General features: G+C 35.9%; 2 protein-coding genes across 2 annotated transcripts; one reads left to right on the top strand and one right to left on the bottom strand.

The window, feature by feature from the left end:
• The first annotated feature begins 818 nt into the window (after positions 1-818).
• LOC120159722 (PHD finger protein At1g33420-like) lies at positions 819-9,222 on the top strand. The gene is made up of 5 exons (XM_039170282.1): positions 819-1,333; positions 2,044-2,170; positions 6,947-7,162; positions 7,496-8,107; positions 8,266-9,222. The coding sequence occupies exons 1-5, from the start codon at positions 1,000-1,002 to the stop codon at positions 9,017-9,019; spliced, it is 2,043 nt and encodes a 680-aa protein (XP_039026213.1). The 5' UTR covers positions 819-999; the 3' UTR covers positions 9,020-9,222.
• Positions 9,223-10,404: 1,182 nt separating this feature from the next.
• LOC120159723 (callose synthase 5-like) lies at positions 10,405-19,366 on the bottom strand. The gene is made up of 37 exons (XM_039170283.1): positions 19,165-19,366; positions 18,968-19,068; positions 18,730-18,851; positions 18,561-18,657; positions 18,343-18,453; positions 18,125-18,253; positions 17,941-18,033; positions 17,637-17,855; positions 17,424-17,561; positions 17,262-17,338; positions 17,106-17,178; positions 16,908-17,030; positions 16,722-16,836; positions 16,297-16,631; positions 16,151-16,203; positions 16,006-16,066; positions 15,831-15,912; positions 15,689-15,744; positions 15,506-15,592; positions 15,111-15,413; positions 14,872-15,032; positions 14,673-14,796; positions 14,481-14,575; positions 14,284-14,401; positions 14,047-14,198; positions 13,847-13,956; positions 13,626-13,748; positions 13,478-13,546; positions 13,188-13,377; positions 12,881-13,115; positions 12,679-12,794; positions 12,506-12,589; positions 12,285-12,397; positions 11,982-12,211; positions 11,086-11,895; positions 10,946-10,996; positions 10,405-10,876 (listed from the first exon to the last, which is right to left on the bottom strand). Exons 1-37 carry the CDS (start codon positions 19,364-19,366, stop codon positions 10,460-10,462), a joined length of 5,775 nt encoding a protein of 1,924 aa, XP_039026214.1. The 3' UTR covers positions 10,405-10,459.
• Positions 19,367-26,910: the final 7,544 nt, after the last annotated feature.

The raw sequence follows: 26,910 nt of genomic DNA, 5'->3' as shown, positions 1-26,910 counted from the left end.
ATTTTTTAAAAACTTAATACAAAAATAAATATCTACACTATGTCTTAAAAAAATGTTTTAATTTATTTCTCAATGGGTTCTTAAAGTATGGGTCTACTACAACTTTTGGGTGGGGTGGGGTGGGGGGGGGGGAGAGAAGAAAAGTTGTGTTAAAGTTTTGGTCTACTACAACTTTTTAGGTGGGGTGGCGTGGGGTGGGAAGAAGAAAAGTTGTGTTAAAGTTTTGGTCTACTACAACTTTGTTTGGGGGGGGGGGGGGAAGAAGAAAAGTTGTGTTAAAGTTTGGGTCTACTACAACTTTTGGGGGAGAAAGAAGGAAAGTTGTGTTGGGGGGAGGAGGGAGAGAATGAATGATATATATATATATATATATATTATAAAATTCAGATTTTTAATATTAAAAATAAAAAATTTAAAAAATATAACGATAAAAATTTAAAAATATAATGAAAAACCATTAAATATTTATTTATAAAAATTTAGATATCAAATTATTTTTTTAGATATAATTTAAATATTTATTTTTATATTAAATATTTTTAAAATAATAAAAAATAACCGACTTATTAGGAAATTTATTGGAAATATCAAAATTATCTTCTTCAGTTATTCAAGTTCCGCGATGATTCTATTTCTTAGAAGACAAGAAATAAGCTCGTTGTCGTTTCAATAAGATAACCTCAACTCCTTCCAGTCCTTTATTTTCAATTTCAAAAGAAACCGACTTACAAATAATACCAATAATATCAGATCATATATAATCAAAAAAAGGAAAAATATTGCTTTTTGATTGATTGATGATCAAACACCAAAGCTGCTCTCTCCCTCACCCTCACCTCCACACTAACCGCTAAGCAAACAACAAATACTTTCGTTTTCCCCCTCTATTCTGCCTGCTTTCTTCTTCCTCGCCCTTTTACAGCCGAGATTCTCTTCCACCATTGGATCAACTATATCTCCCGGCGATACTTTCTATCACGATCCAGCACCGCCTTCAGTATGGTTGTGAATGGTTTGCCAGTGAAAAGGATGAAGAGAAGAGTTACAGCCGACCTCTACGACTTCCTCACGTTCCCTTCCTCTTCCACCTCCGCCTCTGGATCTGGCGTCGCCACGCCGTTTCGTGTCAACATCAGGTCTTTTCTGTCGAAGCACGCTCTCATGCCTCCTCAGTCGTCGCTTTTCCCTCACGTGACGATCTGGCAGATCGTCTTCAGAGTCGGTGACCCGACGGACAGCTCCGATCCCTCTTCATCCGTGGTTTGTCTAGACGTGGTGGAGGAGGACGTCGCTAGATCTAGATCCATCTACTGTGACCTGTGCCGAGTCGTTGGTAAGTGGACTCATGCCGAGTCATTGATCGATTTTGTCTTACGCTCATCCCTAGGCTCTTTCTACGTCATTCAGTTTTTCTCTGCTGCTTCGCCAGTTGCAGATTGCTTAGATTACGGAGAAATATATTGCCTAAATAAATGATGCTTAATAGTAATACTAACAATAAAATCGAAATTTATTTACAAGGATATAGACAATGAACACGATAATAATGATAATAATAATAATAATAATACTAATGGGGTTAGGTGAGTCGAATTGTTTGGGAGCTGCGAATATCTCGGGAGTAAATAATGAAACGATAAGTTTTGTTTGATTTTGGATTAGACTGATAGGATTAATTAATTAAAAATAATAATATTATAAATTTGTGACTGGGGGCACGTGGCTTCGACTGGACACATCATTTAGGGCTCACGGAACACCTGGCATTGCATATTCTGCATTGTTATTTTACCATTATACCCATCTCATATCTTCTTATTTATCTTATTTTACCAAGTAAGACTAATCAACATTTTCACACGTCACTATCTATTAAAATTTGAGCTTCCTTGACTTCTCTCTCTTCCTTACGGCTCATCATCCACGTGTTTTTTAATATTTTGTTTTTGTAGACATTAAAGTCTCTGTCCCGCTTCTTCCTTATCCAATTGTTTGCCGACACATTATGTCTAAATAATGGTGTTTTTGTTGCTGTCTTATTAGGGTGGAGCGGCCATCCAGTATGTTTCAAACGATACCACTTCATCATAAAGGCTGATGGTAACTCCATTGGTGGCTACCATAAACCATGTGTGCGTTGCGGAGATATCCTGCATCTGTCAGAATTAAGGTATTCTAACTCATTGCGTTCTCCTTACATTTATTTATTTTTTCTCAATTAAATGCGAACAAAATTATATTCGTTTCGAAAAAACTGAAGCTTTCGATTCAATTCAATATTAAAAACTTAAATCGATTCGTAATTTTATAAATTTGATTTGACTTGAAAAAAAATTTAAATTTGAGTTGAGTTATAAAATATAAAGTAATGTACATGTATATCATATAAGTAGATTGATTTTCAAGTTTGAATCATGTCTCGTCTATGTATAATATATATATATATATATATATATTGTATATGAAAAATTTAAAATGTATATCGTATATGGTTATTGAAAATTGTTTAAATCTTAATCAATTAATTAAATAGTACTATAACTCCAAAATTTATAAATATTTACAATTAAGTTTAAAGAAACTAGATTCAACTCGACTCGAATTTCATAAACTCGATTCGATTAAAAAAATTTCAAATAAAATTCGAGTTATAAAATAAAATTCGTTAACTCTGACATGATCTAATACTGATCCATATTCTTATGTCCGTTGATATACGTATGCATGTGCTATGAACTATGGTGCATTGTGAAGATACTAATTTTTTACCCATATTAATTTATTTATTATTATAATTATAATTATTATAATAATTATTATTATTATTATTATTATTATTATTATTAAATACATATATAAATAATAATAAAAAATATACAAGCCCAATCAACCGGCCCAATTACAAATGGCCCATCAAACCCTAACAGATTAGGGTTTCCATCTTCCCAGCCGCCTCAGCTTGCTGTCGTTGGATCTGGCAAGATCCAATGGTCCAGATGGCTCCAGATACAAACCCTAGGGTATGATACCCTAGGGCCACGCGGCCGCCGCTGCTGCTCTCGCCGCCTCCACCGCTGCCACGTCCCAACCGAAGGCTCCAGAAGCTCTAACGCCAGCCGTCCATGCCATGGCTAAGGGGTGAGTCACCACTGGTAGTCCGGTGACTCATCGAAACCCACTCTTCGGACCGGTCCGATGACCACACCGGTGGTGGCTATAAAAGCCACCACCCGAACCTGCAAGAAAAAAAAAGAGACAGAGACAAAGAAAGACAGAAAATACACAGAAAGAAGAGAAACACAGAGAAATCAAATACTACCAACGATCTCAACAACAAACGCAGCAAAGAAACAGAAAAGAAAGAAAAAGGAAGAAGAGAAACTTACCGAGGAAGCCGACCACCGGATCTCACCAAAACCTTCGAAAAACCGAAGGTATATTTTTTAGATTTGCTCCGATCGGGAGTCGTTTAAAGGAAAAGATCATCGGAACCGTCATTAGGACGGTCCGATCTACGTTTCAATGTAAAAAAAAAAATTATTCCGGCCACCGAAGACGGTGGCCGGCGGCGGGATCCACGCAGGCAAGCGGCTGCCGGCCGGAGAGCTTCTCTCTTTTCTAGAGAGAAGCGAGAGAAAAATTCTCTCTCTCAGAGAAGAGAGAGAGGAAAAATAGAGAAATGAAGCTGGCCCTTCGGGCCAGCCGGGTTTGGGCATTAAATAGCCCTTCCCAAACGACGCCGTTTTGGGGAGGGCTATTCGTGTAATAAATAATAGTTAAATCCCTTCCGCGATCCTCCAAACTTATAAACTTTACATTTTAGTCACTAAATCGAATTTATAATCCTTTTAATTTGATATCTAAATTTTAATTTTATTTATTTTAGTCCTTTATATTAAAATAATATATTTAGGATAAATAACATAATTAATCCCTTAATTTTAATAAATAATATTTTAATGCCTAGTTTATATTTTTAATTTATTTTAATCTTATATTCGAATTTTAGATAATTTTATTTTAGTCACTAAATAAATAAAATAAAGAAATAGCATGTTTAATCCCTATAATTTTGATTAATTATGAATTAGATTTTTAATTTTAATTTTAATATAATTTAGTCACTATTTTTAATTGTGTTCATTTATTTTACTGCTTTTAAATATATCATTCTAATTGTATTTTTATTGCTTTATTTAAATATTTTTATTATATAGTCATAAATATATATAATAAATAATAATTTATATTTTTTCAATAAATTATTTTAATATTTTTCAATATCGAAGAAAAGGGCAGTCTTAATATAACTGGATGTCCTATTCTGGTATTTTAAAATTAAATATTATTAAAAATTATTATTTAATTTTATTTAAATTTAATTTTATTAATATCAAAGAAAAGAGCTGTCTTAAGGCACCTAGAAGTCCTTTTCTGATATTTTTTTAAATAAATAAATATATATAATTTTGAAATAATAGGATTATAAATTAAATATATTTTTGAATTTTTAAAATTTTAATACTAGAGACAATTCATAATTAAAAAGTACCAATTTTGGGCGTTGTAGGGGTGTTAATCCTTCCCTAAACGTAACCGACCACGAATCCCTTTTTATTATTAAAAGGAACGAATTTTTGGTTATAAACGCAGATCAGTTCAAGTTTTTAATTGATGTTTTCTTAAAACTCTTTTAAAAAAATAATTTTTAGGTATTCGACCTACCTGACCCAAAAAGGCCGATGACGACTCTCAAATTATTTTCAAAAACCATTTATTCACATAAATTTATTCACATAAATTTATTTATTATTATAATTATAATTATTATTATTATAATTATTATAAATATTATTATTATTATTATTATTATTATTATTATTAAATACATATATAAATAATAATAAAAAAATATACAAGCCCAATCAACCGGCCCAATTACAAATGGCCCATCAAACCCTAACAGATTAGGGTTTTCATCTTCCCAGCCGCCTCAGCTTGTTGCCGTTGGATCTGGCAAGATCCAACGGTCCAGATGGCTCCAGATACAAACCCTAGGGTATGATACCCTAGGGCCACGCGGCCGCCGCTGCTGCTCTCGCCGCCTCCACCGCTGCCACGTCCCAACCGAAGGCTCCAGAAGCTCCAACGCCAGCCGTCCACGCCATGGCTAAGGGGTGAGTCACCACTGGTAGTCCGGTGACTCACCGAAACCCACTCTTCGGACCGGTCCGATGACCACACCGGTGGTGACTATAAAAGCCACCACCCGAACCTGCAAGAAAAAAAAAGAGACAGAGACAAAGAAAGATAGAAAATACACAGAAAGAAGAGAAACACAGAGAAATCAAATACTACCAACGATCTCAACAACAAACGCAGCAAAGAAACAGAAAAGAAAGAAAAAGGAAGAAGAGAAACTTACCGAGGAAGCCGACCACCGGATCTCACCAAAACCTTCAAAAAACCGAAGGTATATTTTTTAGATTTGCTCCGATCGGGAACCGTTTAAAGGAAAAGATCATCGGAACCGTCATTAGGACGGTCCGATCTACGTTTCAATGTAAAAAAAAATTATTCCGGCCACCGAAGACGGTGGCCGGCGGCGGGATCCACGCCGGCAAGCGGCTGCCGGCCGGAGAGCTTCTCTCTTTTCTAGAGAGAAGCGAGAGAAAAATTCTCTCTCTCAGAGAAGGAGAGGAAAAATAGAGAAATGAAGCTGGCCCTTCGGGCCAGCCGGGTTTGGGCATTAAATAGCCCTTCCCAAATGACACCGTTTTGGGAGGGCTATTCGTGTAATAAATAATAGTTAAATCCCTTCCGCGGTCCTTCGAACTTGTAAACTTTACATTTTAGTCACTAAATCAAATTTATAATCCTTTTAATTTGATATCTAAATTTTAATTTTATTTATTTTAGTCCTTTATATTAAAATAAATATATTTAGGATAAATAACATAATTAATCCCTTAATTTTAATAAATAATATTTTAATGCCTAGTTTATATTTTTAATTTATTTTAATCTTATATTCGAATTTTAGATAATTTTATTTTAGTCACTAAATAAATAAAATAAAGAAATAGCATGTTTAATCCCTATAATTTTGATTAATTATGAATTAGATTTTTAATTTTAATTTTAATATAATTTAGTCACTATTTTTAATTGTGTTCATTTATTTTACTGCTTTTAAATATATCATTCTAATTGTATTTTTATTGCTTTATTTAAATATTTTTATTATATAGTCATAAATATATATAATAAATAATAATTTATATTTTTTCAATAAATTATTTTAATATTTTTCAATATCGAAGAAAAGGGTAGTCTTAATATAACTGGATGTCCTATTCTGGTATTTTAAAATTAAATATTATTAAAAATTATTATTTAATTTTATTTAAATTTAATTTTATTAATATCAAAGAAAAGAGCTGTCTTAAGGCACCTAGAAGTCCTTTTCTGATATTTTTTTAAATAAATAAATATATATAATTTTGAAATAATAGGATTATAAATTAAATATATTTTTGAATTTTTAAAATTTTAATACTAGAGACAATTCATAATTAAAAAGTACCAATTTTGGGCGTTGTAGGGGTGTTAATCCTTCCCTAAACGTAACCGACCACGAATCCCTTTTTATTATTAAAAGGAACGAATTTTTGGTTATAAACGCAGATCAGTTCAAGTTTTTAATTGATGTTTTCTTAAAACTCTTTTAAAAAAATAATTTTTAGGTATTCGACCTACCTGACCCAAAAAAGCCGATGGCGACTCCCAAATTATTTTCAAAAACCATTTATTCACATAAATTTTCCCGTCAAGTAAATAAATTCGTGCCCGGACGAAAACCGGTTACGACACATTGCATGCATATATTTATTCTAGTTATTGTGCCTAACTTCTTTTTGCATAATTTTTAATTATTTTTATTTAGGTGTAAGTCATGCAGCCATGTGACAACTACAGATGATATTGAGGAATGGGTGTATAACCAATTGGAGGACACAACCCATCTTTTGCATGGTGTAATCCATTCAAATGGTTACGGGCACCTTCTTAGGGTCAATGGCAGGGAAGGGGGTTCAAGGGTTCTCTCAGGGTTTCATATCATGGATTTCTGGGACCGACTATGTAAAACCCTTGCTGTCAGGTTAGATATTAAATGTTTTTTCCTTTCAAATTTGATCTCTATGTCCTAGAGCGACCACTCTCCTATTGTTAATACTTAATAGTGCATGTCTTTTTCTTGCCAAAAAATAAAATGGCATAGCATATCATTTGCTGCTGCTGATTTTCTGTATATGCCTGTCCAGGCTTTGCAGTGGAATTTCTCAGATAATATTATGATCAGTGCATTTTTTGTTCTGTATTCTTATTCAATACAGTTGACCCATTCGTATATATTACTTGGATGCATTTAGATGTATGGTTGAATTTAGTCATGTTATTGAGTTATTTGTCTTACTGTTTTGCATTATGACAGGAAGGTAAGCGTGATGGACGTGTCAAAAAAGTATGGGTTGGAGTACCGACTACTTCATGCCATTACCAAAGGCTGTTCATGGTATGGGATTTGGGGATATGAATTTGGTGCTGGTAGTTTTGCGCTGACAGTTGATGAATATAAATCAGCTGTTGAAACTCTTTCTAGCCTTTCACTATCCATCTTTCTGCTGCAAGGATTGAAACCCAGCACCCGACTACAAGACACTATCTCATTTTACCAGTCTTTATCAAAGAGCAAGCTTGTAAATGTAAAGGACCTCTTTTGTTTTCTTATGAGTTTGATCCATGATGCCCGTAAGTTTAACTCCGGGGCCGGGGATGCTGCCATCAAGAGACAACGTACTTCTTCAGCGGTTTTACCATGGAGTAGAGATGATGTTACACGAGTTGAAGAGGCCATGTTTAGAGTGCTTCGGGCCGTATCTGGGTCCAACTGGGTAAGTTCACGTGCTCTTAGGGGAGCTGTCTGCAGAGTGGCTCCTCCAGAGCTCCTTGATAATTGCCTCATGGAACTTCGTGGGAAAGTGGGAGCAGGAGGAATGGTTGTTAATGCGAGACACAATCCTGATTCAGATTCGCTCGAGTATAGGTGTAGTTTGGTGTCTTTAAATGCATCGGATTTTTCAATCTCTGAACAATTTTCTAATTATTGGATTAGTATTTTCCCTTCTCTTCTACTTGTCCAAAATGCAGTTGTATGATCTCATATAGTTCATACTCAAATTTATTGTTTTTCATCTGTTACAGGCTTGAGCCTCAAAATGTTTCCGTAAGCACCAGTGGGAACAATGCTTTTGTTCCTAACTGTCCTTCATCCGGGGAAATTCTTAAGCTGGATCTTAAATTCTTGTACGAATCCATACTCCAGCCTCAAACCATGTCGACCTTCCCTGCAGACGAAATAAGAAATCTTGCCATCAGCTCAGCTGAGAAGCTCCTTGACTACAAGCAATTTGTGAAACATTACAAGAATGAGATGCTATCAAGTGGGAATCGAGCCATAATTTGCATCTCATGCGGGTTAGAGCTTACGGAACTAAATAAAGAAATTGCCTCCAATCCACCTGCAGAGTTGGTAGTTTTACCTGTAAAAGCCACCATATCAGACCTCAAGACCGAAGCTTCAAAGGCTTTCCAGGAAGTATATTTGGCATTCAAAAGATTCCAAGCCGAAGAGCTGGTTGGCTTTGGTGGTGTAGAGGATTCCACCCAGGTCAAGCTCTTGATAGGGACAACTGGATGCGTTCGACTTCGAGGGAGATGTCCGGGGAAAATTGGGCTTAGTAAATACAGGTTGGAAAGAGGGATGGAAAGGTGGACAGTGGATTGCAAATGTGGAGCCAAGGATGATGACGGGGAAAGGATGTTGGCTTGTGATGTATGTGGGGTATGGCAGCACACGAGGTGTTCCGGAATTAACGATTCCGAGGCAGTGCCTGCCAAGTTCGTTTGCAACAGATGCAGCAAAGAGTCGGTGCAGACGATGCCAACTGTTAGATAGTGTAAGAATGAGAATGGAAGCTTGGGAAAGAGCATGACAGCTCCTTGTGGTGTTGATTGAAATGTGGGGTTGTGGTGCTTCAGGCGTGCCTTCAAGGGAGGTTTCATCAACGCGTACATAAAAAGAAACTGGCCTAAAGTCATCGAGGCAGTTGTTTTGTTTTGTTGTATATATTTTTGCTAAGTTATTTAATATAAAACATGGGGGGAAAATGGACACAGTACAGAGAACGATGTTTCCCGTTGCGTCTCTTTTGACTACTTTCATTTTGGCTGTCCTTTCCTTTCCTCCTTTCGTTTTGCTTTTATTTTGGGTAATATAATTTCCTTAACGGTGAAGTAGTCGATTATATTACCAAAAATAAAGAAAGTTACATAAAGACAAAAGGATTCATGAAGCTCTCCAAATGAATTTTCATCATCTTTTGTAACATCAATGTTCATTTTCGTACCTCTTCGTCCAGCTTAAGAGATGATGAACCATCACCGGTAGATCTTGAATCCATTTCCCTTCTTATGCGTTGTAGCTTAGCTTCACATTGTAAATACCACTTTTCCTGGGTGATCACACCTTTTTTAGCATATTTATTGCTTATGTGCAATGGGTGAGATGACAATTTACATTGATTGATATGATGAAAAATGAGATCCATGTTAATAGAGCAGAGAATCTCAAGATAGAGAAAAGGAGAAGAGACGCAATTTTCCATCTTATTTTCTTTTTGTGTGAGGCGACACATAACATAACCACGTTAGAGCACAATGACATTCCTTGACACATTTTTATAATTTGTGATAGCTTAAATGTGGGTATCGCTAAATAGGTATATAACTTCTTCAGTAAAACCCTTCCATTTGAGAGGAAAGGAGACACGACACTTGCCCCCTTTAATTTGTGTCATGTTATATTGTGGCGTGACTATTAGTTGATGATTATGGAGATGTGATAGATTTCGTTTTACTCTGCACTGATAAGGTTAGAAAACCCAGAGCTTATATGGAAGCTTTCAAGCTTCGAGGTGCGCTGGACAGTTGGATAAGGATAAACTATTGCCTAGCTATGAAGTTAGTAGGAGAGGAATTCAAGGTGACGCATTATTTTGGAAGGAAATGGATTTAGTGTTAATGGAGTTATGATCTTCTCTGCTGATGCTTCTTCCTCCATTGGCAACTACTATGAGAGGAAATCTGGGGATTTCTTGCTGAATTTCCACTGTATCAGTGTGAAAATTTGTTGTGCAAATTTAAAAGCAAAAAACATTGGAATTTATTAACTAACCAGAGCTGCTACATCGAGGGTGCTTAGAAAGAAAACGAAGAATGAACACGATTTCACTCATTTCATTAATTGGACATGCCTTGCTTTCTTCCTGAGTGGACGATCCTGGTGTCATCTTCTTCACTTCACTTGATCAAGAACGTGGTTTGGATTTATTTTTGTTTAGGAGTGTTTCTTGCTACCGGCCAGAATTCGTTGAATTTGAAGGCCTCTGCTGAAGGCTTGGTTGAAGAGAAGCCTGGTCTGGAACTCTGAGACGAAGGGGAACCATGCCAATATGGCTATTGGTGCAAACAGTACCACCCCCATCATGTACTCGTACCCTCTTGCCAGTGCCTTCACTGATCCCCACATTCCAATTCCCTTAACCAATGTCCGGCACGCTTGCGATATCTGCAGTAGCGCCCACCCTGTCGGCACAAAGGCCAGGAAGCTCTGGAAGATGTCTCCCACGGTGAGGTCCACGAAATAAAATAGCATTGCAATAGTGGCTATGCACCCGATAAACATGAGTAGCTTAAGGAGTCTGAACATCAGCTGGAAATCCGCACTGAACTTCATTCGCCCCATCGACACAATCTGCAAGTGCACCGGTGAATTGTTTTAGATTGCTAATTATAGAGAGATGATGATTATATGGGGTCTCACCTTTAAAATAACCAGCACGGCTACGATGACCAGCCAGGAAAGACCATACACCTGAAACCAAGCACAATAGCAGTATCATTTGGAAATGGCTTTTGGCCTTAAAAAGACGGGAGATGTTAAGATTAGAGGGTGCTACTCACCATGATGCTCAGCCGGATGGCTTTTCTTCTACTTTTTACCATGTTTAGATGATACACGATTCCATATTGGTAAATGAAAAAGCGAAGGGAAAGAATTATCTCCATTATACGTCCCATGATCCCGGTGTGGCGCAGGTGTTCCTGTTCTTCCTCCCACCATGATTCCCAGCTCTTAACCGAGGAAACTCCGATACCTCCTCTGCAGCTAATCCACTTTGACCAATCATCCCAATCTTCCACTATTTTCTGCCATTCGAATCCAGATGGATTCAAAAGGAAAGGAGCAAACAGCCAGGATAAGACTAGGAACCACATCGAGAACGATAGGAGCCCATAGGAGACTGCATCTTCTGTGGAACCATAGATCCTGTAACATATAAGCAATATCATCAGCTCCATCCCTTTTACAAAGTGGCTCCTCGAGTACAACCGGTAGTTCTCTGCGAATTTCTCGTGCCGGACCACAAAACCACGGCCTGTTGCTCTGTACTTAGCCCCACCGTGCAGGATCGTGCGACCGAAATAATGGGCTCTCGTTCCGAGGGAGAAAGTGAAGAACACGGATGCCAACTGAAGCTGCATGATTATGATGTCACCTAATGCAGTTCTAAATCCTCTTTCTAATCCAATCTCCATCACCATTGGTAGTACTGTCAACACACCTAATTGAACTATAGACTGTGAAGCCAATGCTGCCTTTAGAGAGTTGTTTCCCCTAGCTGAAGCAAACTTATATATTGCCTCCTCTAAACCACTTAATGCCAAATAAAGCCTTCCGTACAAGAAAAGGTAGACTGTGAACACAATCAACTGCATAATAACAGCAATGAACTCACATTAGCTTTGGAAAGAAACAAAATCATTAATCACTTTCTAATTGATCTGAAGCACATTACCATTGAGCTGAAATAAAATCCAACTGTTGTAAAGTAGCAGGACAACATGCGGAAAAAGTCAAAGCGATGGCCTAATCGGTAGATATCTCGGCTGAGCGTCTGTTCCCCGTTACCACAAGCCACTTTGGCTTCAAAGAGTGAGATTTGGTTTAACCCAACATCCCTACCTTTCCCAACTTGAATGTACTCGTGATGAGTGATGTTCCCTCGTCTCAGGGTCGAGTTAAAACCTATTTGAAGTACGATAAATATCGGAAGGAAAAAGAAGAATAAGTGGTTGCATTGATGTAAGATCATTATTACCAGCAAAGATGTCCTCGCTCAAGTTGATGCCACGAGAACCCTTGCTGATGCCTCCACGGGTTATGTGGAAGATTCTATCGAACACGTCCGGGTGACCGTAATGGAAACGAACCCTACAATACACCAATAAACATTCTCTTGTTAACCAACACGGATATCACTTGCATTATAGAATGTGTAAGAAAATCCAGCTGATAAACTTGTAATAGATCAAAACATACTTCAGTGGTCTTGCAAGAACTCTTTGACCAATGGTGACGAAGCTCGTTTCTTGATTCGACATGAACCAAGCCAAAGACGAGACACTGCAACATGGAGATTTCGACGCATAAGATAAAGTCACCAGATGTTATATCAACAACAACCGAGCAAATAGCAATATGTTCAGTCGGACCTTCCTGTAAAGATATGCTCACGAACTCCTAATATTGTAGGGGGTCTTACTCCATGATCCTCGTTAAATTCTTCCAAAAGATTACGCATTTTGAATGCTTCTTCCAAGTAATTATCCTGGAGAAGAATTGCGGCAAGATGTCATCGCATTCGCTTAAAAAAATCGTTATCACTTGGATGATTATAAAACTTTGAGGCCTCACCTGATTCATATCAATGGTTTGCAGAGCTTCCCCGCGAGTAAAAACCAAAGCATGATTCTGATTTTCAGGTTTTCCTTCTCCTAACTTTGCATTTCCAGGCAACTTTATTCTATAGATTTCCTGGTCAAGATTATTAAGACCTTTAACCAGTACAGAATAGTAAACTTTCTGAGATCTTCCTGTACCATCCCTTTCTTCGACATCGTCGATATATGCTACACGAAGAGAGGGATTACTGTATAAGAAAAAAGCAGTTAGAAAGGGAGAGAGTTAAAGATGTCATACAAAAAAGACCTAAGGTAATTACTTAATCATCAAGTTCAGGATGTCGGTTGCCCGACGATCTCCGCTCTGTTTCTGATTTCCATAGTTTTGACATGTTGCAACATAAGTGAATTTCAAGTCAGCCACTGCCTCCAACTGAGCATACAGGGATCTCTGGCTTTTCTTATCTTCATCGGACGGATTTAAGATCGCTTTGTATCCTTCTAATATTTCTGCTCACATAACAAGCACACATTCCATCGTATTATAAACGCTTGCATCGAAGATGGAGTGATGGACAAATGCTTTGCGGAGAACGAGTTATATGCGTACCGTTTTCTGTAGCCATGTCAAGAAAAGCCTGAACTTTCAAAGCTCGTCTGTAATACATCATCCCTCTAACTGCAGTTCCAATGGTAATGAATTATGCACCTAACTAATATATGAATTGAAGGGAGAAACTTAAGCACCAAATGAGTACCTGTCCTGCACAGAGTTTGTCCTCTGAAGGAGACCCAATGGCGAAGCTGCAAAATGTTTTCGTCATTCTCCCAAATCTCATTCTCCTTACAGTTGAGACGCTCGATGAAGTTGTTCCACTCATCTAAACAAATCCAATGAGTACAGCAACCGAGTTGAAGTTATCAAAACAAAAAGGAAATCTCAAGAGATTATAGTATGCAAGTTAACAATATCACAAACCTGGATAGATTTTCTGCAGATAGAAAATGATGGATACACCATCCTCGTTTTCCATCTCGAGTTCGGTTTTGGAGTAGACAGTTTCTTCACTATAGTATGGAGTCAGGACACTGACCATGGCAAGAAGGTGACATCGATTCATGTGGCATGCAACCAGAGAACATATATTCAATGACTAGATGTAGGAAACATGAAAATACCTGAAGGAGAGCATGTTACGAACTCGAGGAGCACGTGGCATATCCATAAACAACGAATTCGCAAAGAAGGAGATTCTTCTACGTGCCTCGAGATTCGATGGTATATCGGTGCCGGATTCTTTGACCGTCAGAAGCATATGAAGACGTCGAATCTGAAACATAGGACCAATGGATCATGTTGTTAGAAAATGTAAAAGATACCAATGAAAAAAAGGACCATTTTGTTTTATGATGTACCTGTTCTACCCAATGTGCAGTTAGCACGGGAGGGAACACTATAGCCGGTTTTTCGTCAGTGCCGGCAAAAAGTTGCCTTCCCGATTCCTTGTTACTTTGTCCGAGCTCTACTAATTCACTGTACATAAGCTACTTTGGTAAACGGCCAACAGATATATATATTTCCTTGTATATAGAGCAAAACAGAGTTCACTAACCGTATCTCATTCACCATCATATCACTGGTGACCACTTCTAACAGATCTTGCAGCAAGAAAACCACAGAATCCTTCTTGGATGGATCACCATCTTTCTGCAATACAATACAGATAAAAAGAAGTATGAACTACAAGCGTATAAGAGAAAAAGAAAGATATAATTGTATCAGTTGTTTTTCATATCAAACTGACCAAGATTGTGACAAGCTCAACGACTTTCTTGACAAGAACAGATAAAGGAGCCATTCTGAAATTTGCGAGGAGGGTATTCTTTGAAATGTTACTCTCGATTTCTTTGACGATAATTCTAATGGTCCTGTTAGATTATAAGTAGGTACCAATAAGAAGTACTAGCATTGAAGCTAAACAGTAACAAAAATGTTATAACAACCTTTTCTCATTCTCTCCAACCACCAAGGTGTTAAGGACAATTTTGAAAGACTCGTAGCATTCGATCACGGCACATTTCATGTATTCATCGGCACAGATGCGTTTCCAAAGGTCAGAGTCCTTGGAGCGGAACTGAATTGCCATATCCAATGCAATGGGAATCTGTAGAAAGAAGGCATAGAGTCAACAATAAAGACCGAGGTAACTAAACCAAATGGTAGTCCGGGGAAGCTTACAGACCTTGCTTGCCAGCAAAAACGGCGGCCACTGAATCAGTTTCAGGCTAGGATCTGACGTATAAGGAACGAGTAAGAGGTCCATCTCACTGTCACTAATCAGGTCTTCTTCACGAAAGCTACAAATCACTTCATTCCATAACTGAGCGAATTTCGCAGCTTCACTTCTTTTGTTCGCAGTTACCTCAGCAAATCGCTTCGACAAAGAGAATCCTCTCTTCTGTGATTTCTCAGTAGGTACCAAGTATGCATTAAATGCACCAGGCAAGGACTGGAACCGTGATCTTAGCATTCCCAAGGTCCTTATCTGAACAATTCAAGAGCGTAAGAATTAGTATATATATATATATATAAAAAGAGTTGTAAAATAAGACATGTAAAAGAATTCCAAAGGATTACCTCTCCGAGGCGATCAAAAGCTCCACTAACACCACCAGATATCGTCGAGAAAATCGAATACCAAATTTGAGTGTCCATAAAATAAACCTGCAAGAAATTCAAAAACTAAATGACATGTTCCCAGATATGGTGTAGTAACAAGTTGATCAAATGAATAGAGAAAGGAAGTAAAGAGTAACACACGAATACTACTGGTGCCCAAAGTGCTGCAACAGCTCCTATGTGGTTTTGGTTTTGAACTGTAGTGACAAGAAGATAGCCATTAACAAAGACATTACAAGTAAAAAAGTGCAATAAAAGGAGGAAAAAAGAAGGAAACATGTACCATTAGGGAACAGTTCATGCCATTGATATCTAACACGACGAATGCTCATTATGTCTTTCGTCGGCAGCACCAACGGTTTTATCTAAAGGGAAAGAAAGTTGACTGATTAAAACTAAAACCCGATGACTGAAGTGTCTATTTTGAACGACAAATTAAAAGCTGCAACCAAGATCACCTGGACAAAATAGCTGAATGCAAACTTGGAACACAATAGGAAAACCCAGAAAAGAGTATATCTGAAAGAGGAACATATTTAAACATGATGAGATTTCAACCAACTGAAAAATGGATGCATAAGGTGTATATATATTCATGCTTACTTTATAAGCGCAAACTGACTTTCATGCATTCCCCTCCCAACATAAACTCGAGGCTGCACAGAAACTCGGTAAATCTCTGAGGAAATCCGGTTTCAAAATCATGCTTCTCATTAAGTATATGGAATTTGAGCAGATTCAGTACGTACCTGCGCCCACCACATGAGTAACCTAATAATGTGCCAATCCGAGTTTTCGATCCAACGCCGGAGCATTGGAAAGATGAACAGAACAGCAGCCAGCACATTTGGAACCAAGTATATACCACAAGCCAATACATATAGAGGATTAATTTCCTGTACTTGTTTGAGAAACGATAGCATTTCTTTAACATTTTCGGGGACGAAAGAGAATTTTCGAACATAGAACAGAGGAAGAATGATGACCCATGCAATGCTGACTATTATCTTGAGAACGTTTCTCAATACGTCAGTGAATTTCCACCTATGATATCCTGGGAAGTTGAGAGCAAGGTCCAAAATGCCTGAAACAAAGTACACCAAAATTCAGATAAGATTTAATGAATTCTTCCTACAACACCAAATAGCTTCTACAAAGGCAAAAACAATCCTACTCTGAAGTAAACGCAGAATAGCTGCTGTGATGAAAATACTGGATATATCATACAATAATTCCTTTTGAAAGATTTCTTGTACTGAAGCTCCACTGAATGCAATAATGATCAACACCTGCACACAAGATATTGGAATATTAACATGTACAAAGCATCGAATTGAAGAGCCGAGGTCGCGTTTAGTACCTGCAAACTGAGAATATAAAATGTCCAGAGTCGATCCCAACTTCGAAAGAGGTGCCAAAATGATCTAATCTCTACAAAGTTTGATTTGCCCGTGCTTCCATTTCTTCCACAATTCTTCTTTCCCTGGCATAGTTGTTGTAATTAAGTACACAATCACTAGCTTATTCAAGAAATAGTGCTGACAACACAAAGTAGTACCTTGTCACGGGTTGATTTGAAGAAGTCACCGTCGTCACGCATAGGCCATCCGAGAGAGAAGCAATCAGATGACCTGAAAAAGATACAGCAAAATTATATTATAACTAAAAGAGGAGACCCCAAGCCATTTAAATTTTACATTAAAACCATACAAACCAGAAATACTCGTTCAGATCATCATAATTACACCAGTCTGCATGAGAAGCCGTCCCGTTTTTGTTCTTCTCGGCTTCCTGCAATATTTAAATTCTATCATCTGTATCTGGAACACTGTTTCTAAAATCCTAGCACAACCAGTAAATCGATCATCGAGCATACCTTTGCAATGACACAATAAATGGGCGTTATAACCTTCCTCAAGAATGCCTCATCATCTCCACCATATGATGGCTTGATGTTTTCCCCAGTCACTATGCTAACATTTCCAGCCAACAGGCCATGGAGCTCATATGCCATCTGCGAACGTCGCCAGATGTAATTCAAAGTTCAAGAAACCATATATATATATATATATATTCAAAGAATACTCACGTTATGAAAAATGTAACATAGACATTCCGGCATGTATCGGACATTCGCTGCTTCACCCCAGATGAGGAGATATAATCCCATATACAGTATCTTCCTCTGTTGTATTTCTTGAGAGCCTTGAGGCAGCCTTAAACTATTTTTCCGTCCTAAGAATTTACACCATGTTTTGTAATTCATAAAAAGCTTGCTCATAACAGCATCGACTGCTCGTTCATCAAGCTACATAAAAGAAATTAGTTTAATCAATTGAAATCTCAGTAACCACTGAAAAGCAATTGAAAAATAGATCAAACACTAATGCAACCTTATTAAGAGGTTCAGGCTTGGGGTGGAGTCTAATATGATTATTGGCTAGCAGCAAAATCAAGTGCTCCCTCATGTTCCTGACATTGTCCCTCTGCAGTGACCAATGTAAGCCAAATGCATGATTATTTTAAGTAAAAAAGAACAATTATTTTGTCAACCACAAGCCTGTGTTCAAAACATGCCTGGAATCCAAACATGGCCCTTAACCAATCCAGAATGTCCAAGTCTCCAGTTTTTTGCCTTTGTGGCTCAAATCCTGAAGGCCAGTTCAAGCCACGAACATTCCCTAGTGCAGAAACAGAAGCCTTAACCTGTATGATAAAAAAGTACATTATTACTCCTATATACGAACTATTTATACGTAATCAGATAATGATACGTGACATTATGTAAAATTCACCTCCTCAAGCTGCATGATGGATTGAGAAGCCCCGGCAGCATCCAAAGGAAGAATGTTGTAGGGAGTGTAGATATCCTTCTTCTCTTGGACATCTTTGGCTGCTGCCATAATCTGCCAAACCAAATATCATTAAAATACATTTCGTTTGCCATTAATTTGACAAGCAATTAATTCATTTTATCATCAACTTGAAGGAATCACTGAAACACTGAGCTAACCTCGGGAGCAACTTCCTCAACTTTCTCAGTTTTATTAACTGCACAGAGCACTTCGAAAAGCACTCCGGCTGTTTGGTAAGCTTTCCCGAGCTGAGCTCTGCAATAAATTATTTGGCATAAATGATCAAGTTTTTGGAAACCATTTTTTGTTCATAGTTCATACATTTACCTGTCTGCCTGGTCACCCTGGTCCAGAGCTCGAACATAGTGTTCATAGTATTGCTTATAATAGCTCCCAATTTCAGCTGCATCGGTCTTTTTAACCCGAGAGGCAAGACTGGATGCATTGTCCTGATGAGTCCAAAATATTTCCCAGTATTCACCGAATATAAATCAAATAAACGTTTATAGAATTATTATTAACTTTTGATATTATTTCTTCTCATGTTTATTGCATGTAAATTTACCCTCTCTAGCCTTTGCAGTAGACCAGTCTTGAACTGCCTAACACCACGTCCGGAGGAGTTGGGATCCAACCTGTGTGCTTTCTCAAAGGCATAGAATCGACCTGTTTATTTGTGCCATCGTAAAATTGTTAATTTTAATTTAGAGAACTTAAAGCATTTGGAAATGGAAAATAATGTAGGAAAGATTTTGAACGCACAGAGATAGGCAACACGGGGGCGTTCGGGTTCGATCTCCTTGGCAATGCGGAGGATGGGAGCGGTCGAGCTAAGCGAGGAAGGTACGACCTCGTTGTCGAACACCTCTGTCGAGAACGTCGTGGTCGCGGCGCTTCTCGACGGACGCCTTGACAGGCCCTGCGATTGTGGGCCTGAAGATGAACTTGTTTCGGTATTCGTCATCACGTAAAAGAAGCTTTCTCAGCTCTCTACTGCGCAAAACCCTATTCAGAACACAAAACAGAAACATATACGCATGAATAACGGGAAAAAACCCCCCCCAGAGATTAGGCAAATCATATCATTCATATATTAAAAAACGATACAGGAGAGAACATGATATAGATATTAGATGCATAATACATTTTCGCCAAAAACAAAAGAGATAACATAAAACTCCCCAGGTAAATTATACGTAAAAAAATCTACATTTCGACAAAAAAAATATATCTTAAAAGTGTGTTTGGAAGATGAGAAAATGAAAGAAAAACTCTTGGCTCACGTTCCATTCTCAAAAAAAGGTAACTAAAAACCAGGAATAAAAAGAAGATGAAACCAAATTCTTACGTTGCAGGAAAAAGAGAGATGGGAGTGAGTGAGAAGGGAGAGTTGTCCCATAAAATCGCCTTTGGCAGAGTAATGGAATTTATATAAGGGAATGAGTTCATGATGGGTTAGTTAGCGGTAAGAGAGGAGAAAAATGGACAAACAAGGAGAAGAGCTGAAGCAGGAGCTGGTGCATCCGAGTTGGGTTCTACTGACGACACGTGGCATGTTACCGAATGTTAGTACGGCGGTTTTTGTGGGTAAGGGTTTTGGTTCTTACAGGAGCGATTCTTCATCAGCTAAATTTGAGTGATGATTGGCTTTGAGCTTCCATCTCCATCTGTTGCTTGACTTGCCACTACTCCAAAACCATCTCTTTCCACTATGATTTGTGGGGTCCGTGTGTGTATAGTTTAGGATATTATTTTAATAATATAATGTAATGTTTTTATTTTAATAAATAATCAATATATTTTATTTTATTTTTTATTTTAATATATTAAGTATAATATTTTTATTTTTAAAATTATAGAAATAATAGTTTAATAATAATATCAATGTTAATAATATTGAACAAATTATACTAATATTTAAAAATAATAATATTTTTTCCTAATTATTAATAGTATTTATTGTATTCGATATTTATAATATATAATTTCTAGAAAAAAATTATTAACTAGCGGAAAATGATTTACACAACGTCATTCAAATACCGTAAAATCATTTTTAAAATTGTTTTTTGAAAAATATAATTTATTTTACGAAAATTATTTTTCAGAATATGTTTTTCATGAAACAAATAGACCCTTAAGATTCAATTTGATATAATGACGGATCCAAAAATTTAAATATGAAGATCCAAAAACTTTATACTCTTTTTTCAATAAAATGGGTACGCAAATATGTACTTAACCAAAGTAATGAAAATATTAAAACTGGTGTATTTAATTTGAATTATATAATATCCGCCCAGATTTCATACCTTGTTGGTTCAATTAGATATTTAAACTTGATTTGTTGATTCAAATATGCACCTAAACTTCACTTTTTATTCTGAACTAGTATTTAGAGTAAATTTATTATTTTAATCAATTTGAATTATAAGATTAAATTTAAATATTAATTTGAACCTAAAAGTCAAATTCAAGTATCTATTTGGATCAAAAGAATTTTCAAAAATTAAACATTAAAACTAAGTTCATATACCTAATTGAATAAAGAAAAGGTTTAGACACCAAAATATATTAAAATCAAGTTTAAGTATTAAAATATATACTTTTGTCTTTAAAAAATAAATTTAAATATTTAACAAAATTTAGATATCCAACAAATAATAATTTAGATTTGAATTTGGATAATAATATTCAGATTTAATGTTAACAATAAACATATTTAAATTTCAAAGAATTTATGCGCACTTCGAGTATTAGTGATGTAATCACTATTTTTTTTAAAACAATTAAATTTTTAAAAAATAATTATGACTTTATTTTAAAAAAATTGGCGATTTTAAATTAATTTGAATTATTTTGAATCGGAGTCGTCATCGACCTTTGGGTTAGGTAGGTCGAATACCTAAAACGTCTTTAAAACAATTTTAAGAAAAATTGTTTTTAAGACAAAAATTGGCCTGCGTTATTAAAGATTCATTTTTTAAGATCCGGGAGTCAATTACGCGTGGGGAAGGATATGCACCCCCACAGCGCCCAAAAATTGGTACTTAGTCGCTTATATGTTGTCGTAATGGTGGAAATTAAAATTCAAATAGAAAATTAAATTATGATCCATTTATTGAACTTTGATTAATTTGTTTCGAATTATTTATTAGGGAACATTCCTTATTTTAAGAAGAAATATCGAGATTTTCCCATACTCCGATGGGATTACTATCTCTTTTATTTCTTGTCTAAAAAGAATATTCCTCATCGATAAAAAAACGAATCGAATATAAATTGAATCTCGACATTTGCATAAAATAAAATAAATTACTATTTAAAACAATATGCCTTGCATCATTTGAATAAAAACGAATTGATTATCATTTTATAAAAATAAATTTGATTTATTTCAAGTTCACATTTTGTTCGAATGACGTATTGGATCGCACTACTTCGACCAAGCAGTGCTTTCCATGCTCATTATACAAATAAGTGTTCTTGAAAATATTAGAATAGCAAATCAATAGATAAAAAAATACAATGGAAACCAATGCAATTTGAAATGTATAGAACAAAATATCTACAACAAAAGGGCTTATAATATTTATTTAATATAATACATATAAACACATAATATGCAAAATATACATATATACATAAAGGACTAGAATATAAACAAGAAAACTTTACAGATCAAAATACAATCAACAAAAATAAGCATATTTGGTGATTTGAGGGATCAGAATGGTACTGATATAAACTTAAAGGACCGAACAACAATTATAAATAAACCAGAGCCACAATCGAACATATAGAACAATATAGATACCAGAAATAAAAATAATCCATAAATAATGCTAAGGACTAAAATAAAATAAACCAGAAACATGAAAGGGCAAATAATAATTATACCTAAATGCATTCAATATACAAAGCGATGACTGAAATGAAACATTTACAAATATCATGACCAGAGTCAAACATTAACAAAATGGCATACATATAAGATGATGACTTAAATAGAAACATAGAAAGATAGGTGCTCAAAACAAAATAACACAATACTTCATTCAGTGACCCAAATGGTGAAATTACAAAGAACGGGGACCAAATATGTTATTTTCCCCTAAACTTATAAAAACACGGGAATAGAGGGGTGAAACTACATCGTTTCAATCAGTATATATAAGCCCGAATTTAGGGCTTTTCCTCATCATCTCTTCATTTGCTTCATTTCACTTTGGAAGAGGAAAGAGAGAGTTTACAAACTCTCTCAACTTCCTTGTCGGGAAGGGGAAACCACCGCTCATCGGCAGTAAATTACGGCCTCCCACGACAACCGGAGGGAGTAAAACGCCTCGAAAATACTCCTCTCGTCCTCCTTAACCCAAATCCTACACCCCTGAGCCTAAAACTTACCCTAGAACCCTAGATCTAGGTTTTATACCTTTCGAAAACCTGAAATTCGGTGCCCCCTCTTTGCTTCCGATGAATGTCGTACCCGGTAAGTTCTCTTTTTTCTCTTTGTTATATTTTCCTTTTGATGTTTTTCTCTCTTTCCCTTTTTTGTATTCGAATCTCCCTTTTTTTTTCTTTTTTTTTTGTTATGTTCGATTTCTCCCGAAAATGTTTTTGCATGTGTATTTAAGGGTGAATTTTGGATATGAATTATGAGATCTATGGGTAGAAGAATTATTTCCCTGAATTTCCTTTTGTACAAATGGGTTTTTATATTTGTTTTTCTTCTCTGACTGATTTTGCTTGGTGATTGACTCGTGGATCGTGATTTCGGTCACTGTAGATTGAAATGGCAGTGTCAGAGGCGGTCGGTGGTGGCAGCAGTAATAAGCAGTAATAGCTCCATAAGGTTAGGGTTTTAAAACCCTAAATATCATTGATCTAAACTGTTAATTTGGGTCCAGATTGTATGGATGAGATTAAGCGACACTGTAGGCTTAAGATAAAACCCTAATTGAGTTATGGGTCAACTATTGAGCTCCAGTCGGGTCGAAATTGGGTGGGCTTGGTTAGATCCTTTTGGGTCTTGTAATTTAAATCAGGGTTTGGGCCTCTTACTTGAGTCTTAACCCGATTTTCATTTGGACCTATAAAATGTAGTAATAATACTATTAATAAAATAATAATACTAATAGTAGTAGTAATAATAATAATGATAATATTAATAATAATAATTAAAACCCGGACAAAAACGAGTGTCTACAGCTACCCCTCTTTGCACATTCGTGTGTTAACAAGAATAAGGCAAAGACAACAAGACAACGAATTTTTGTCTGCTTCTCTCTTTCACTTTGACATTTGATTTTAAAGACGATACTGCTCATCTATGTTGAAGAGATTTGGTCGCTTTTAGGTAAATTGTTTGTTGAAAATGTCGGTGTTCCTTCTCGTTGAGGAAATTGGGTTAATCTGGAGATGATTTTGGAGATAACACAGTTCCTACGTGATGAGGAAGTTTGGTTATATGAGGATGACACTACTCCTACGCGTTGAGGAGATCTGTTCGGTGGACGAGATTGTTCCTTCATGATGAGGACGTCTAGCTGTCTTTAGGATAATTTGGAGACAACAATCTCAAGTGAGATTAATTTTGTTTCAAGAGAAACTGTCTCAAGTGAGACGAAACTTTGTTTCGAGTGAAACAATCTCAAATGTTTATGTTTCAAGAGAAACGGTCTTAAGAGAGATAGTCTCAAGAGAGACAAAATTTATTTCAAGAGAAACAATCTCAAAGGTTTATGTTTCAAGAGAAACGGCCTCAAGACAGACAAAATTTGTTTCGAGATAAATAATCTCAAAGGTTTATGTTTCAAGGGAAATTGTCTCAAGCGAGACAAAATTTGTTTCAAGATAAACAATCTTAAAGGTTTATGTTTCAAGAGAAATTGTCTCAAGCAAGACAAAATTTGTTTCAAGAGAAACAATCTCAAAGGTTTATGTTTCAAGAGAAATTGTCTTAAGCGTGACAAAATTTGTTTCAAGAGAAACAATCTCAAAGGTTTATTTTTTCAAGAGAAACTGTCTCAAGCGAGACAAAATTTGTTTCAAGATAAAAATATCAAAGGTTTATGTTTCAAGAGAAATTTTCTAAAGCGAGACAAAATTTGTTTCAAGAGAAATAATCTCAAAGGTTTATCAATTTTTTTTCAAGTGAAACAATTTCAGAATTTGTATTTCTAGGTGAAACTGTCTCAAGTGAGACGGAATTTGTTTTTAAGAAAAACAATCTCAAATGTTTGTGTCTTAAGGAAGACTGTCTCAAGTGAGACGAATTTGTTTTTAAGAAAAACTGTCTCAAGCGAGATAAAATTTGTTTTTAAGAAAACAATCTCAAGTGAGATCAATTTTGTTTCAAGAGAAACTATCCCAAGCGAGACAAAATTTCTTTCGAGAGAAACAATCTTAAAGGCGACAGTCAGTCTGCTCCTGCATGTTGAGGAGATCTAGTTGCCTTTAGAAGATCTGATCGTTCACTTCAAGATGTTAAATATGTGGATGACATTTTCCTTCATGTTGAGGACATCTAGTCATCACCAAACTTTGATTTCCTGAAAGATCAATATAAAAATGATGCATTTATGAATGACTATATTGGATGTTATGATGAAGTTAATTTCATGTGAGAGGAGAAAATGATATTAAGAAAAGAAATTAGATGATGTCCTCAGGAGATGAGAAAAATGGCCATTGGGAGAAAATGAAATGAGGATTTTAGGAAAAATGGTTTTAAGAAAGACTAAATTGATGTTTTTAGACAAACGATCTTGAAAAGGATAAAATTAATTTCTTAAAAGCAATTATAAAAGTATCTTTATGAGAAGGGAAAAACCTTTTTTATTGTAATGTGATGATGAATGTATGATGCAAAGATGCAAATTTCATGTGTATATGTTGATGTATATTTTCTCGATATGTGATAGGAATGGTTACGTGAGCAGTCTTCATTCTATCCCTAATTCGGTTGTCTTCATTCTTTGTTTGCACCAACGTGCATCCTGACAATTCTTAACTCGTGTCAATTTCTTCTTGCCCCAGTAAATTCCCCCCCCCCCCAAAAAATCGGCTTCCCTTGCCCCAGCTTCGATCATGAACTTCTAAGAGATATTTTTTGAATTCCAAGATATAGTTCCAGAGAGATTATCTTGTTTGAAAATATTTTTCTTCATTTGAAAAAAAATCAATGAAGAAAGAATATGTGAATTTTTATTGTCAAATGAACTAAAATAATGCCCCATCTTCAGCCTCATAATTGAAGCAAATCACAAAAAAGAGTTCATTGAATATCAAAAGAATCAATTGCTCTTTTAACATTTCATAGTTGCAAATCTTTGAAAAATGCCAGGATCAATATGTTGGTTTTGAGGTTAGCTACCAAAATTTTGAGGTTTGTTTCATCGATTCATCCTTTTTCCTTTTCTCAGCCATTGTGAAAATTATGACATACCACTCTTTCTTGGTTTGGTATTTTAATCGGAGGCAGACAAAATTATGTAACTCGCATAGTCAATTGCTAGACTTTTTAGAACACTTATATTTCAGTTCTCTGAAATGTTCCAAACTTCGTAGACTCCTCTAGCCAAGTTAGTGCATAAATATCGATCTAAAAATGAGATTCCTGAGTGCACGTGTGAAATTGACTATAACAGGTGTTCATCAACTCCCTTAATTAATCTTCATTGAAACTCTTTATTTGGTAAATTTGATTTAATTTGTCATTGTTTGGCTAATTGAATTCATCTTTATTGTACATATATATTTTAAATTTCCCTTTATTTGGCTAGCTGAAGGATTAATGTCGTCACAAAGTCTTTGACTTGACAATCACAGTAGAGCAAACAATGAATTACCAAGTACCCGATCAATGTCATGGTTTGAATGTAATTTATTCATAAAGTATGGGCTTTTAAGTTTCCTCTATAACCAATTGCTTTAGCAGAATAACTCAATTTTTTTGTATACATATATAATCATATTCTGGGCATACAGATTCAATTGCTTAAGCTTGTCAAGAAGAACATGTATAGTCCAGGTGTTGTTGAAGGTCACAAAATCTCATCGTTAGAGTTTAATTTCCAAGCAACTGACCTAAACTAGATTCACCTACTCGACCATTCCATCTGTGAAGATCATGATCATCATTGAACATCACCAACGAAATTAGAAACCAATTAGCTTTGCAATTTCATGTGCCAGATGTCCCATTTTGTCCGCTCCTAACACATACCTTAATACCAAGCCCTTTGATTGTCTCTTCGTAGTAGTAGACGGTTATTTTGGTCAAAGTAAGATAAATGTATGATATTCGGGTGCAACTTTTGGATTAGGATCAAGTGTCCTTGTTTTGCATGGGTTTAACCTTGTCATTTGTCAAAGATTTACAGCCTCAATTATTAAAGAACTTTTAATTGAGTTGATATTCAAAAAATTTCAAGATTAAAATTTGCTCATTGCTCTTTATCTCAGAAGGAAACATTTTATTTAAAATGTTCGAATGTCAAATGA

The sequence above is a fragment of the Hibiscus syriacus genome, unplaced genomic scaffold, assembly GCF_006381635.1.
Source record: "Hibiscus syriacus cultivar Baekdansim isolate YM2019G1 unplaced genomic scaffold, ASM638163v2 tig00111372_pilon, whole genome shotgun sequence".
Classification (NCBI taxonomy): domain Eukaryota; kingdom Viridiplantae; phylum Streptophyta; class Magnoliopsida; order Malvales; family Malvaceae; genus Hibiscus; species Hibiscus syriacus.
This window is presented reverse-complemented; position numbering and strand designations above follow the sequence as displayed.